At 32.8% G+C, this 16,418-nt stretch overlaps 1 protein-coding gene across 2 annotated transcripts in view; it reads right to left on the reverse strand.

The window, feature by feature from the left end:
- Positions 1–2,740: 2,740 nt before the first annotated feature.
- Positions 2,741–16,418, reverse strand: part of Arl5b (ARF like GTPase 5B) — a 35,625-nt gene continuing 21,947 nt past the window's right edge. For both annotated transcript variants that reach the window (XM_020185526.2, XM_074056579.1), the window contains exons 2-6: positions 16,125–16,185; positions 14,418–14,565; positions 11,390–11,473; positions 9,945–10,096; positions 2,741–9,099 (exon numbers count right to left, since the gene is read on the reverse strand). In XM_020185526.2, the coding sequence (XP_020041115.1) occupies positions 9,051–9,099; positions 9,945–10,096; positions 11,390–11,473; positions 14,418–14,565; positions 16,125–16,185 (494 nt within the window). In that variant the 3' untranslated portion in view covers positions 2,741–9,050. The remainder of the gene's footprint in view (positions 9,100–9,944; positions 10,097–11,389; positions 11,474–14,417; positions 14,566–16,124; positions 16,186–16,418) is intronic.

Consider the following 16,418-nt stretch of genomic DNA (forward strand, 5'->3'; position numbering starts at 1 on the left):
CATAGTGCACTGAAACATTTTAAAGTATGTTTTATACCTCAGGTTAGGCCACTTTTGATTGGCTGTCTCCACTTTTGTAGATCTTACTCATCAGTTGTCTCTTCCTGGGATCATGGTTTGAATTTCCCATGCATGAAAATAACTCTGTTCTATCTGGACCTGTCAGGGGGCTGGAGCCACTCCTCCCTCCACATTCCATCTGTTCCTTGGTATTCCTTTGCCATGTTTCCTTAAAATGGGGGCATCCTCTGCATTCCCCCTTCAACAGAACAAAACCAATCCTGGTTTAAGTGGAGCAAATTTTTTATCTTGTAATTACTTCAAGCTAGAAAAGGTCATAGAGCTATCCCTATGTATTTGTTGTTTTGGCAGAGGGTCATGGAACAGTCCATAGACACTTGGCAGGGTCTAATTGAATACTGGAATAAAATTGTATGAAGCCTGGTCCTGGGGGATAAGAGGCACTGGAGGGTCAGGTGGTGGGAGATGCAACCATGTTGTAGCATCATTTGCAACTTTATGATCACTGGCACTGAAGCTCCTTTCACAGGGGAGAAATAATCCTTTCATAGGACAGAAATTCCTTCTCAAGGGCATAGATGACTCCCTCTGAGTCTATGACAGGATTTGAAAGTGTGAGCATACACAGACAGGTCAGCCCAATGAGCTCCCTCTGCCAATTGTGGCAACCTGAAAATGGAGAGGACAGAGTCTTTACCCCTAAGGGTGATGGGTTCCAGACACCGAGGAAGAGAAGACCTTTGGGTTTTACCAGGGAGTCGCCCTGGCCAGAGACCTGCAACTGTTGCCACACCTCAATGCAATACTACTGAAGGTCCTGAAAAGAATTCTCTGGATTCCTATATGGGAAAAGGGCCCCCTATATTAATCCCTATATGGGCCACCATTTTATGTTGTAGATTTTGGGGAACTACGGGCCTTGATAAAAGAATTTCCTAAGACAGAGTAGGAGAAAGCAAAGGTATGTTAGGATGTCATTGAAAGAGAATAGAATGGCAGGTGGCTATGCAAAGGGGCATAGCACCAAAAATAATTAAATACTGTAAAGAGACATTAAGAGAATAAAAAATTAAGCCATAGTCTGGGGAATAACAGCAAATTGCATGTCTGATAAATTATATATAAAAAGAATAAATGATTATTGAAACTCAAGTCATAAGAAAATCCAATTTAAAAATGAGCAAAAGATGTCAACAAACACAGAGATACAAGGATGACAAAGAAGCAAATGAAAAGATGCTCAGGATCTTGAGTCCTTAGAGGAATTAAAATGAAACCCACAGTGAGACATTTATTACAGAGTCTAAAAGCTGACCAGTGGGGTTGCTTACATCTGTAATCCCAGCTACTTGGAGGCACAGATAGGAAGATCTTAGTTTAAGGCAAACCCAAGCAAAAGTTATCAACATTCTATCTCAAAAAACAAGCTGGGGGCTCAAGTGCTAGAGTGCCTTCCTAACAAGTGCAAGGTCCTGAGTTCAAACCCCAGTACTGTGATAAAAGAAAAAACAAACAAAAATGTCTAAAATCAAAGAAAGACTGTGTAAATTGTTAGCAAGATTCTGGAAAAACTAGAACCCTTATACACAAAAAGGAGAACGCAAAGTGATAGAACCACTTTGGGAAACTTTGCATTGCCTAGAAGTTCAACTCAGACATTCTGTTTCTGGGGTGTCTGGGTTTACCCACAAGAAATGAAAGAAAATGTTTACATAAAGATTTATGCATAATGTTCTGGCAGCTTTGTTTGTAATAGATAAAACTAGAAATAACTCAAATATCCTCTAACAGGTGAGTGAATAAAGAAATATGATACATTCATACAACAAAGTATCACTCAGCAATAGAAAGACTACTGATACACAGAATGAAATGAAAAAAAAGCCCTCAAAATTCTGTTGAGGGACATTTAATTCTGTGTGAGCAATCCATAGCAGTAGAAAAGAAGTAAGTGGTTCTCTGGGAGCAGGGAGTGGTGTAGAGAGGATTATAAAGGAGCATTAGGAAACCTTTGCAGAGGTTGATGTGTTATCTGGACTATAGTGAGGGTTTCATAAGTATACACACTTCAAAACTTTACAAATTGTACACTTAAATGTACAATTTAATGTGTTAATTATACATCATAAAGGTAATTTTAAACAGACAGGATGTAACATTATTGATTCCCAGTGTCTCTCAAAAGAAATCAGAATGTTCCATAGAGAAAAGAACTCTTCACTTGAAGTAACTGAAATTACTAACTTTGGACATAAAATTTCTAATTGTACGTGTGTGATTTTTCTATGTATCTTTCATCACATTCTCAAAGAGTGTGTGGAAGAGTGCAGTTAAAAGCCACTACTTTAGAAGAATCTAAAGGAAAGATGAAAATTTGTCACACTATTAGATTACATCTCAACCTTTTCATAAGAATACAATGTAAGTAGACTCAATGTGAAGATGATCCCAGTTACATCCCACAATGGAACAGTTGGATTGCTTTCCCACTCCACAGGGATTCATTTCCTTCTCTGGTAAATGTAGGTTCTACTTAGTTGTTTGGATCACACAGGGTAACTGACTCAATGCAGGCTAATGAACAATTTCCCTGAGGAATATGGAACTGGACTAAGAATCCAACATCAGTCTGACTTCTCCCTTGAACAAAGATAATATAGGAACAAAAGACTGCATTTAATGCATTTTATCATTAAAAGAAAACACTGGGTTCACTTCATACTCGAAAAGTAATTATTTATTATGACAAAAATAAAACTGATGACTGAAAACAAATGTTACACTATATTGCACCATGATTGCAAATGAGCCAAAACCTGTCTAAAAGATGAACATTCCAGAGCAAACAGCATCCTTTTACTTGGGTAAGTAGGCATGCAAACAACTCATTATAACATAATTGCAGAAATAAGAAATCATGAGTACCAGCAACCTAAACTTAACATATAAAAGAAGCGTTTGATGACAGTAATAAAGTATTAAATTTTTAAAAACATGTCTTTTAACAACCTCACCATTAGAAGAACATGCTTGGAACCATTTGTAAGAATTGATGATGTGAATGCGTTAAGTACTTTGCTCTTAAATTTTCTTTGTTAGTGTTTATATATCAAACCAATGACACACATTTCAGTTGCTTGGTAAGGGCTCAGTAGTAGTTTGTGGCATGAAATACACTTTTTTCTTTCCCTCTGTACAATACCAGGGGGCCCATGAAGAGATCCAATTCACAATTTTGACCATATTAATACTATTTCTTATTTTAGCAAGCTGAATAAGATACTGCTAGAGATTTTGCAGAAAGCCTGACCTTTAATGGGTAACATTTTGTATTAAATGAACATAAATATGAATATAGACACTTTAAAGTAGTTTTACCTTCTGAGGCAAGAAATATATTGAGTACTGGGCCTGCTGATTCCTCTAGAATGCGCTAAAGCACCAATTTATGTGAAAGATGGCAATGTGTGATTATAATCACTATAATGATTGGAATAAATGCAAGAGCAAGGCTGTAACTGCTTTTAGTTTTTGTTGTTGTTTCTTTAAAATATGCTCTATGGAACAGATGAATATGGTTAAATTTATAACTATTCCATAAGTGAAAAAACCATAACCATCATCTTATTTCACTCTTTCAATGAAATAGCAGTTAAAGATTTAAAATCAAAATGAAAGTTTTCATAACCAGACTAAAGGTTTACTCCAAGAGAATAAAATAAAGGCTTCAGAGTCTGGGATTTCCTGAGGGAAAATGTAAGATTCAAATGAGTATAGTTTCTTACAGAGTTATAACATGCAAAACACATCATACACAACTGATGTCAAATGATGGTCATCTGCTATCATATTAATATTGATGAAAATATGTTCACAGTATATTATACTCAGTCCAACCAAAGGACTTTTCTTTCCTTTACTTAACCATTTATTGACTGAGCACATGCTCATGTGTTTTAATGAAAACCACATGTGAATGATACATATGTTAGCCATGCTGGTGGTAAACAAGAATAAAACAAAATCTCCAAGGAGTGCTATCTCTCAGTTGTGAATTTTGCATATTTCAAATACAGTTTAAATGAAGGAGACATTTATGGGATGGTACAACATCCCACAAACTTGAGCAAAGCACCTTGTGGACTGAAAAATGAGGTAATTTTTTAAATTAAAATTTTAACGTTTGTGCAAGAGAACATTTTCGTTGTTTTGGATCTTTTGTTTTCTATTCCAAAATCTATGCAGAGCACATTTTATTATTTCTCCATTTCTGGGAAAAATGTTTATTATTGATTTTAAGAAAATTCAAAAGATGCCTCCATATGAATATTGCTCCAAATTAAAAAAAAAACTAGTCAGTCTTCAGTGTTTTGGTCATATAAAATACAATATAGGCCATTTAGTAAAAGACTATGTACTTTCTAATAATTTTAAGATCCTTAAATGCGGGAGGTAGGAGAAATTCATTCTTCTATTCACATTTTTTTCTTATCTAATATCCTTCTGAAGATTTTTCTACCCCAATTTAAAAATTTTAAGTGTTTAGTTTGTTTCTAGGTATAGCTCTGAAGCTCCAATTTAACATTTCTTAAAGATTCCACCAAGCCACTTTAGAGTAGCCTACTTTAGAGTAGTTGAACATTACATATACGTATGTGTATATAAATATAATTTATATACACACACACATACATATTTTACATTGACCGTCTCTATTTACCTTTGATCACCTACAATTCTTATAATATACTTGTTTTAGAACCTGGCTTTTGGCATTCAGTCTTAATAGTAATAGTAAATGAGTAAGGATGAGCCACTACTGAAAAAAGTAACCCTGAACATGAACTACTTTCAGATTTATTCAGACATTTATAAAATACTTACACACTGGCTACACTGTTCTTTCACTATTGGAAAGTAAAACAGGTTATAGGTTAGGGTAGCATCTAAAGGCAAAAAACTGAACAAACTAACTACTCCCATCTAATGCTGATGCTCCATAAGCAGCGTAATATTTTCTTAGGAATATGGCTTGTTTTCTCTTTTGCTTTATCATTGGCATTAGTTCAATTTAAGCTGAATAGTAGGTATCAATTGACACTCTGCTTTCCTAATTGATAGAATTCGATGGCGGGGGGGGGTGGGAATCAAATAATGATAAAGTGAGTAGTTTCATATTAGGTGTATCTCCCTATCATTTTGGACTTTTAAAAATGCTCAAAAAATAGTAATATAAGGACTCAGAATATTAAAACCAAAAGACACAATAGAGCCCTTATTTGCTTAAAAATCCCTTAGCAGGTAAAAACAAAAGAAAGGCCATGAATCACAACTGCCTTAGGTCACCTAAATAACTGACAAATGGCCAAATTAAGATTCAAATTCACTTTAGATACCCAGCATAGTATTTTACTAAATAAAAGTACCATACTGTATCCTGAAGTGACTAACCTGATAAAATGCAAATGACCTTTTAGAATTGAAATCAGATGTGAAGATTTTGGTTCCAAAGCCTTAGATGATAGTTAGACTCACAGTTTGGTCTTTTAAGTGCCGGTAAAACTTACTCATTTATAGACATAATGCTGTACATTTTCTAATGCATGGTTTTACATAGTTCAGGATTAAATGAGTGCCCTTCAAAACAATTCCATCCATATTGTGTGCTAAGACACTACAACAAAGACTTTTAAAAAATTTATTTTTTAAAAAAAATTTGCTTTGAGATATTTTAACACTTAAGTGAATATTGTTTACAGTACTGCCTATATCTCTCATTGTTTCCATAGGAAAATAATTATTTTCTCTTTATGATATAGATAATGAAAGTTCAATTATACTTAATCAAAATAACTATGGCAATCCCAGCACTCAAGAGGATGGAGGCAGAATTACAGGTTTAAGACCAGCCTAGGTAGGGTACATAGGGAGATCCTGTCTCAATCCCGCCTCAACCCTCCAAAAAAAAAAAAAAAAACTAAGACTACAGGGGTGGTGCCATTTAAAAATTATTTCTAACAGTGAAACTTGTATTATCTTTCCTTTCATGACTATACAATAAAAGTAATTATACCTTTAAGCATACTAACATAAGAACCTAAAAGCAAAAATTACATATCAAATTTGCAGTTCTCGATAGATTATTCATACATATATATGTATATATATATATGTATATGTATTTCCGGTTTTAAGAAATTAAATTATATTAATAAAAATATTCAGTATATTCCCTACAAAAGGGACTGTCAATGGGTTTCAGTAAGAATGATAGGCTCAACTCTAGATGAACACAGTATCTTAAGAAGTAAGAAAAAGACATTATTTCAACTTGCAAGGGTAGTTTTACATTTTAGTTATAACATATTGGAATGGTCTTTGTTAAAGTTTAGTTTCTTTGTCCTTGAATAAATAAAATGTGGAATAATCTCCTGAAGGTGATGTGGGTAGACTCATGCTTCTTACTTAATATAAGTCTTGCTGCACAGTATGGGGAGATGAGGAGAGGGTGTAACATAAATTCCCCTTGTTGAACCAACTACAGTGCAAAACTGAGAGCCTATCTCAACATGAAAAAAGGCACTAACCACAATTTACATTTTTTATCAAGTAATATTTTACAGTTGGTTGATCTAAAATAAATGTCAAAATCAATCCTTTAGTTTTAGATACTTGTTTAGGTTAAAATGTTCTCTTGGAATAAAGGATAATCAGTTTCCTATTAGTACAAACAGGAAAGATCTGATGAAAATCTTTTCAAAAGTCTTATATGAACTTCCTAATTGAACTTTTCCCAATCATTGGCACAATATGACTACTTGAATGCCGATTTCATCTTCAACAAAGAGTTAACATGTATCACTTATAATCCAATACTAATATGTCTTTTAAAAAAAAGGACTGAAAAATAAAATAAATTGTGTTTTAACAATAGCAAATTTGAGTCTATACTACTAGCTGTTTGACAAAATACAATCGACTATTAAAAACACTTTCAATATAATGCTGATGTGGTAATATAAAAAATAACCATATAATCTGATAGGAGAAAATTGAACCAGCCAATCTTATTAGACACAAGAAGGCAGATAATTATTTTATAAGAAATACTAGAATATTAAATATATTTTTTCTCAGGAAAGCTTTATGAGAATTATCCATAGAACTTATAATAGGCAATATAACAAAGCAAAAATTCAGGCAAAAGTGTGCTTTAAGTAAATGGTATTTTCTTAATCCCCTCCCACCCCAAGTCACATACACAGATACACCACAAAGAAGTATCCACATTGATTTATATCGGCTTTCTTCTCCCACTCTTGATTATGGGTTACATTAAAAGCAAAACAGAATTAAACTTATCTACTACTGAATTAGAATCACGAAGAAAAAGGTTCAGAACAAAGAACTATTTCCCAAAGTCCAGAAAACCGGACTAAATGGAAATCAAAAAATGTTAACCAAGTTCAACTAAATTATTCAGCCAAATATAATATACCAAGTAAATCTGAAAACAGAGTAAAATTTAAGTCAGCTTACAAATAAAAATAATGTAATTAAAATACCATTTTTGAGCAGGTTTGATATTGTTATGAACACTGAATCTTATAGTTGATCCAAATGAAAAATACTGTAAAAATGAAGAATTATTCTCTTAAGTATGCATTTTATCCCTTTCATTGCAGCAAAATCACAAATTTGACAAAAATAGGACTGAAATTACACTACTGGCCTTCCCTCTTAAGGTATGCACCATTTGTTTTTCATATTAGACAACTGCCTTAAAAACTTTTTTAAGTGCTACCCAATAAATTAACTTTTGATAGATTATGATATTTCCTTCATTTTAATTAGCTCTAGGTTTATAAATTCTTAAAAATATTAATGGTGAATCTCATAGTAACATTCTAAATGCTAGGGTTAAATTTAGCAGTTTCCTATAGGATTTTAGGACATGAAGTATTATGACAAAGATGGCAATTGCTTCAGCCTTATTACACTCTCAAACAGATTTAAAGAATGCCCCATGGTTTCTTAAGTAATATACTGCTGGTGGTGAAAATACCATAATACACATTTCAAATGTTAAGAAGTAAAAAGCACAGTTCATTTTTCTGCTTTAGCTATTGCCCAAAGCAGATGTGATGTTTCTTGCAAAAAAATTCGCTGAAATTTTTGCTGACACAAAGTGATTTATAAATTGACAGTAAAATATATTCTAAGTATCATATTTTAATTTTAGTGCTGGTATGCTTTAGTAACTTCTGATAGCTGTTAATGCATTAATGTGATACTCTTAAAATACCAGATGTATCCAGTAATATTTATCAGCAGAGCTGAGCTTTCAAATAAGTATTTCACCTTGATTAATTTTTGACCAAATGTAGGCAGAAAAGTGAACTTAATTCCTTTAGATAAGTAAACAGCCTGCTTAATTTCCAGGCAAATAGCAAATTTGAAAATATTCCATGGCATGCAATAATGTGGAGGAAGTTCAGGATGTTCAATCTTCCTTGTATGTATCTTCTAGGTAGATCTCCTTCCTTACAAGAAATTCTGCCCCAAAGATAAAAACATGGTTTATAGTAGAATAAATATTTAGTGCTGGAGACATCTGCAAGTAGGTAGCTGATGACTTTCACTACTGCTTTGTCAAATCAGTAACTACTGGGAAGGAGGGAGTGGTGGCCAAGAATTGAAAGAAGTTGGTCATAAAGATTATAACAATACTTCAGAAAACATTAAACATATGACAAACATTTTTTACAAGGTAGTGACTGAATAATTAGAATAAGCAGAATTGTTGAAAACAGTTATACATTATGTTCATCCAACTGAAGATTAGTGCATTTAAAAAAAAGTTAAGAAAACATCCTTTATGTTCCAGTTCAGCTGCACTTGATTCAAGTGTTGCTCATAGAGGTTTGTGTTGTTATAAATTAAACATGCTGCTGCCTTAGCAGCCAAACATACTAGGAAAAATGTTCATGTCACAGAATAAATAGAGCAGTCTTTTTCAAGCAAAAAAGTTATCTCACACCAATCCGGGAGGTCATCCACTCCAGACCTTGGCATAACCTAAACAAAAGATAGAATATATTCAAAATTACAAGCTTTCTCTTAAAAACTGAAAGCATATTTTTAAAAAAGTCTTCCCTGAAAGTCAGTACTTATTATATATACATTTTAGTGACAACATTCAAGTAAACTGTAATAAAATGGATTTTTAATGGAAGATTCACCTAAAATAATCTAACATTTGAGGAATGTGGCAAATTATCTTAGTTTCATCTTGAAGATACAGCTGTAGGTAGTTTTGCCATCAAGACTGCAAATACCCACTTCCCTTTAAAGTTAGCTAAAACTGAGACTACTGTAGAAACATGGTAGAAGCTTCTTCTTACCCTTCAAAATTCTAAAATCGGAATACTTACGGACCTGGGTCAAACACATAACTATCAAATTGCAAGCTATTTGAGTATAACACAAAGAAGTCAGGTAGGTGTAAGGATAACCATATATAACCATATAAACCCACATATCATACACTATCATCATTTGCCTCGAATGTTTCTTTGTCTAGATGTATGTCCCCCCAAAGAACTCCTAATAAAGTAGACATCCTTTTATGAAAAGCTGAGAGCTCAGGTTTAAGTCCTTGTATAAAATATGTGATTTCTTTAAAGCTGCTTCTCTAATTCAGGTAACACTAATATTGTCTCTCAGTAATGTTAACAGCAGCAAATGAATAGCAAAAAATTTAGATTGTGAAAACTTAATTCAAAATTTTATTGTTTCTTTTGGTTAAGCACTACATTTACCTTAAAAGGTACACAGGTCATTTTGATTACTAGAATCATTTCAACCCTGTAAGCTTGAGAAATAATGTAACTACACATCCCTGCAGACTGAGCACCACTTACCCCTCTCCTGTTAAAGCACAGCAGGACTGAATATGCCACGGGTGATCTTTAATGGAACTGAGGGTGAGGTACTTAGAGATTTCAGCTGCTGTCATACACCCTTTCATATCCTGTTTATTTGCAAAGATAAGGACTGCAGCCTTCCTTAAATCCTGCAATCAATACAAAATATTCTACAATGTAAAATATCATTAGGTCAAACTAAACTAATGAAGCAGAGGGTAAAATGTACCTCACTGGATGGTTATAATGAGAAACTCCTATTTTTAAATGATTAGGCACTAACATTTAATTTGAAAATTTTATGCAATAAAAATCTCAATCCCAATTTAATGATTCACTCTAAAAACATATTAAGCCTGATAATTAAAAACATTTTCTTTTTGAACAAAAAAAAGGTCAAACCAAACAGAAAACAAGCCCGAATCTTATTGAATACCATCTTAAAATTACATGAGCAATTGTTTAATGGGTAACATGGTAACATGCTGCCAAACACTATAGAATCTCCCCTCCTCCTCAGAAAAAGAAACTCAAGTCCTCTTCCCCTGAGCACATCCCTTGGCATGAGTTCTCTGACATTTAAAGAATAAACTGGAGGTGGGGAATACTATTTATTGGTTTTTATATAACTTAAAACTCATTAATATTCATTGTTGCACTAAAACGATAGAAATAGCCTAAGTGGTCATTAACTAAAGAACAGATACACGATGGTATATTCATATAGTGGGACACTATATCATGCTTAAAAAAGCGAGCTAAGCTGTATGTATTAACATGGCTAAATCTGAAACTGAAGTTAGTATTCAAAGTACAAGTCACATAAAGATAACATTATAAATGACAATTATATAAGGTTTTAAGAACATAGACTATAATATTTTGTACAGTTTAGACACATGAAAATGTAATAAAAATACAAAAATATACACAGGAATAATAATCACGACTTTCAAGATACTAGATATCTCTGAGACAGAAAGAAAGAAAATCGGATTGGAAAGGTCTTTTAGACATTTGGTACATTAAGTTAAATGGTGTGTGCATAAATGTGTTCTGTTATCTAACTTTTTTTTTATATTTCAAATATTTAAAATTAAGTGATCTCAAGTTATTCATTAAAAACTTTCAGTTATTATACAACCAGGAGAAGACACTTAAGTTTTGTTCTTTTTAAAAACCTCAATTTATCAAACTTTTTAAGGCAAGTAGTTTTAATCTTGAAAAAAAAAAAAGAAACCTTTGCAGTAACAGTTCATTTCTGTAGTTAACATATTTGTTTAAAGTTTGAAAAGGTGATAGGATTTTTGATGTGAAGATTTTCAATTTAATAGTTTTGCTAATGATGAAATAACCAACACTATCATACATTAATCTTTGTAAAACAGCAAAACCGATCTACAGATAACGTAAGTTTTTAAAGATTTGTTTTCAAAATTTACCTCATGAGCCAACATTCTGTATAATTCTTCTTTCGTAAGAGCTAGTCGTTCCCTGTCAATGCTATCAACAACAAGAATGATGAACTAGAAGACAATTTAAAAACAAAGAAAATTGAATGGGATGTTCAAAGTTTTCTGCAAACTTACTCAAGGGATGTAAGCACTTTCTTCACATGGCATTATCATTACTATAAAACAAGTACGTATTTCTCATCACAAAGAGCTTATATAACACTGAAGTACACCAAGTAGTAAAACCTAAATGTTAATAGTAAGGACATGACAATTTACAACTATATTAAAAACTGTAACCAACATAATTTTTTAAAAGAGCACTATCTGAATACATAATAGTATGCAATAGTAACATTTATATTAAAATGGGGGTAATAAAAGGTAATTTTTAAGATTAAAGAGTAATTTAAATACTCATTAAAACATCAAAGTCATATATTTTATTCATTTAAATAATCAGTAATTGGTTGCTTATTTATGTGTAAGACAGTCTCCTGCATATTAGAAAGAAAAGCTAGTTTGAAGCACAGGAAACTTAAAAAGTGAGAAAGTTTTACAAAGTGAGTTATCAACAATAAACAGTTAAGAAAAAAAATGTGCTAAAGTAGGCTAAATTATATACAATGGAATTAATATGCTAAAGGAAAATGCAGGTGAAATGAGAGAAAGGCAAGACAGTCAGGAAACTGGAGAATCTGCTTCTGAAAGGTGTACATAAAAAGGAAGACTTTGAAAATAAAAATAAAAGCAACTTCAAAAATAAATAAATAAAAGCAACTCTGGTAAGTAAAAATAAAGAGACATTGAGAAAGTGTCCCTAAATCAAATGGCTTATGCAGGAAAAAAAAAAAGATTAAAAGTATTTAGCAGTTGGGTGTGGTGGTACATGCCTGTTAATTCCAGCAGTTGGAAGACTTGTGAATTGAGGCCAGCCTGGTCTGCATAGTGAGACCCTGTCTCAAAAAAAAAAAGAAAAAAAGAAGCATGGCACTGGTGGCTTACAGGTTGACACCTGTAATTCTAGCTAGTTGGGAGGCTGAAATTGGTAGGATCACAGTTCAAGGCCAACCCTGGCAAATAGTTCACAAGACACCATGTCAACCAATAGTTGGGTGCAGTGGCATGTCCTGACATCCCAAACTACACAGGAGGCTAAGATCCAAAAAAGTCTGTGAGATTAGTAAAAAGCTGGGTGTGATGTCACGTGTCTGTTAGTCCAGGGACAGCCTAGGCAAAAAGTGAGATCCTATCTCCAAAATGACCAGAGCCAAAAAGAAAAAAGTCTGGAGGCATGGCTAAGCAGTGGAGCACTTGCCTAGCAAGGGTGAAACCCTGAGTTCAAACTTTAGTACCTCAAATTAAAAAAAGAAAAAAAAAGTTAAAAGATTAAAAAGGCTAAAGGTTATATACACAAGGAAAACAATATAAATAAAGACAGTAGGGGTGTAATAGAGATGCATTTAAAATTAGGGAGAGACCAGAGTAATCTGAATATAAACTCAGAAAGGCTAAGAGAGGGATAAAAGACAAAGAAAAGTGGCAAAGCAAGAAAGGATAGAAAATTGGGCAGTAACTGGGTTAATGAGAGGACAGTGTCAATAATTAATCAATACTCTTTGTATTGTAGTGGAGACACTGTAGCTTTTGGTATCACTTCAAAATAAAGAATTATCAAAACATAAGATGACAAAGTGATCAGTGAAATACCACACAGATAACATCTCTACTTGGAACCTAAGCTTGCAAATGCTATGTGTTTTACAGATGTGCTGCAGTAATAAATGAATTCCTTCTTGTAATTTAGATTTTCTTGTAGAAATAGTTTAAGAACATTTAATGAAAACAGCACCAGTAATAGTCTATCTCTGAACCCAGGCTAAGTCTTCTAGAGTTTCAGTAATTTCAGATAGTTTTGAAATACTTTATGTATATGCAGATTAGCTATAATCACCTTTGACCTAAAGATAACTGGTTCTTTCACAGCAGAAGTTAACTGTGTGCTTTTAAAAGCTGTGTTGTTTGAATAAGTCCTATGTTAAAAGGGTTATTTTCCCCCTACTCTATAACATATTCTACCTTTAGAATGTTATTTTACTGTACAAGTTTATATTAACCTATAACCATAATATTTGCTTAACAACCACTCTAGCTTCTTCCTACCACTTCCATCCAAATAAAATAAGTAAATGCGATCACAAGTGCTAACTATCTGGGATATACCACTCTGGTTTACTACTTACACGCTGCATTAGAATATATACACACATATGCATATGTTATTACAATATAAATCTAGAATACATGTTTTTAATTTTAAAAGGTGACTTTGTGCACCAAAATTTCTTTGCATTGTACCCTCTTTCAACTCCAATTTTTAAAAGGTTTTTATTTTACAAAAGCCAATTGGTTAAGTGTATCTCTTTGCAAAGAAAAATTACATGGATGCAACTGTACACTAGTATTCTCAAAATTAAAACTCTCTCAACAGCACTGCATGGTCTTAAAAATATCTGCCTAAAGTAGAAATAAAAGCAGAAATAGAAGATATTCCAGATGTGTTCTGAACTAATAAAATTATTATATAAATGGCAGAGAACTCTGGGCAATGGCCTGCAAGCCCATTTGTTTAAAATTGTTAAAATACATCTCATTCTGAATGTTCAATTCATGTTATTTAAAAATCTTATATTAAATTAATTTAAACTATTTTATTCCTTCTCTAATCAGCCCCTATTGTAAAGCTATGAGATCTTCAGAAAAGTTCTAATTTCTCCTAGTGTAAGATTTCTCCAACACTTGGAGATGTGATGAGGGTGAAAAGAAAAGCCTGACTACCACTAAGCACTCACTCAGCTAAGAAGAGCTCCTAGTACTCTACTAGCCTTTTCGCTCCAAAATCTGAATTCCTTACAAAAAAGGATTGTATTAAAAGATGTACCTTATGCATAGCCTATTTCTGTGTTTGTTCTATTGATTCTTATTTTATTCAAATTCAAAAGTAATTTTGGCACACCTCTGTGTTTGAGTAATATGTGTTCCATGATGATCGCAGTGACTCTTGACCACCAATGTCCCACATAAGAAAATGAGTATTCTTCACAACTATTTCTTCAACATTGCTTCCTATGGTTGGAGAAGTATGAACCACTTCATTCATTAAGCTGTTGAAAAACAGACAACATAAAAACTCTTGTACAATGTGAGAACTCAAAGCAAGTTTTAGTTCTGTATTTTTAAGATAAATCAACCTTCCTTATTTGTACTAATAATGGTAATTGTTAGCATAAAAAATAGAAACTTGGAAACCATCTGTGCAGACAAAGATACAGGAAATGAACAACTCCTGAAAAGTGTTTTTTGTTTAATGAACTGCAGACATCACATAGGCATTCGGGAACACTGGTGTGAGTTTGCATTTCTCTGGACAAAAACTGCAGTACCACCATGTCCGTTAGATGAGAATCTATGCCCTATGCGGAAAAAACAATTTCTAGGTGACTTTGACACCAGTATTTGCAAAGTGCAACCACTGGATAGTAGGCTATGGATAATTTTTAAAACTTGTCCATGTGAGAAAGTTGAGACTTAGTCATAAAAGATAGCCTCAGGTTTATTAACCTAAACTATAGTTTGAAAAGGTAAGGCCATGGGCAAATAGAAATTTTACTTAAAATGAACTATAAATATATTTAGGATATATCACTTGTACCATACTAATCGCTGGCTATGCTACATTAAATAATTCATTCAACACATGTATTTTGTAATTAAAGTAGAACTTTCTCTTGCACTTTTATGTACGTTTATGAAAGTATATGCAAAATTCTTTTATCAAATATGAGAAGTTTCTGAAATATTTAAATTTAGTGTTTAAAGGCTAAGTCATATTAAAACACATAATGGCCAATAAATGAAACAACAAACAAGAAGTAGCTTTTTAACAAAGCAGCTGAAAAAAGTGTTAAGCACTGATTATTTCTGATATGCTGCAGATTGATATACTCCTTTTTTTTTTCTTTTGCTATAGTAGGGATTAAACCCAGGGCCTTGTGTTTACTAGACAAGTGCTCTGCTGACCCACTCCCTAGACTGATGTACATAGTACAAGATGAGATGGAAAGAGGTAAGAGCTATAATACAATGGTACAAAGTACTTTATAAGTATTTGCTAAAATGAGTGGGATACAGATTCATTTCCATAGCTCAATATTTCATTCACACTGAAAGGATAATGGAAAGTCCTTGGATAAATGGATGGATGGGCTGTTAAAATTTCATTAAGGATGAGTATTAATGCATTTCTCTGACAGTTGCAAGCCTCTTCTTTTTGTAAGTTACTAAATTAGTATTTTGACTGTCAACACAAGTTGGCTACGTTAAAGCAAGTCTGGCTATGTTAAACAATTCCACGGCCATTAGTCATGAGAGTAGCACTTCCAAGAGATATCAATCCATTTACATGAACCCCAGTATGGGAAAAACTAAGTGAAATCCACTTTATCACCTCTCCCCAGCACAGTAATTTGTCTTTTATTTATTTTAGTTTAATATAATTCATTCTTTCAAAGCCACAAAACAGAGTATATGTAAAGGCATTAGCAAACATACAGCAGTTCATTTTACTTGTTTTGCAATTTTTGTGTTTGTTTAAATTCTTATTAATTATACAAAGTTTCAATAACTGAAATAATAAAACTATTAAATAGACACCCATACTTACAATTGATAAAGAATGGTGGTTTTCCCTGCATTATCCAGTCCCACTATAATTACTTTGTGTTCTACAAAAAGAAAGCAAACCATAAAGATTTAATAGTGTTGGCCAGCTACAATTACATACTTTCAATACTGATTATTTGTTAGCTTATTAGAATCATTTACTGGGCATCTATTACTGAACTATAAAAGAAACAAACTCTATGATGTTAAGTACCTGCCTTAAGTGAAACAATCTATTATAATGTTCTCCAGCTAGTTCTTTTGTAAAAAGAATGTGGGAGGTGAGTTAGTTGAA

The sequence above is a fragment of the Castor canadensis genome, chromosome 15 (assembly GCF_047511655.1).
Source record: "Castor canadensis chromosome 15, mCasCan1.hap1v2, whole genome shotgun sequence".
Taxonomy (NCBI): Eukaryota; Metazoa; Chordata; class Mammalia; order Rodentia; family Castoridae; genus Castor; species Castor canadensis.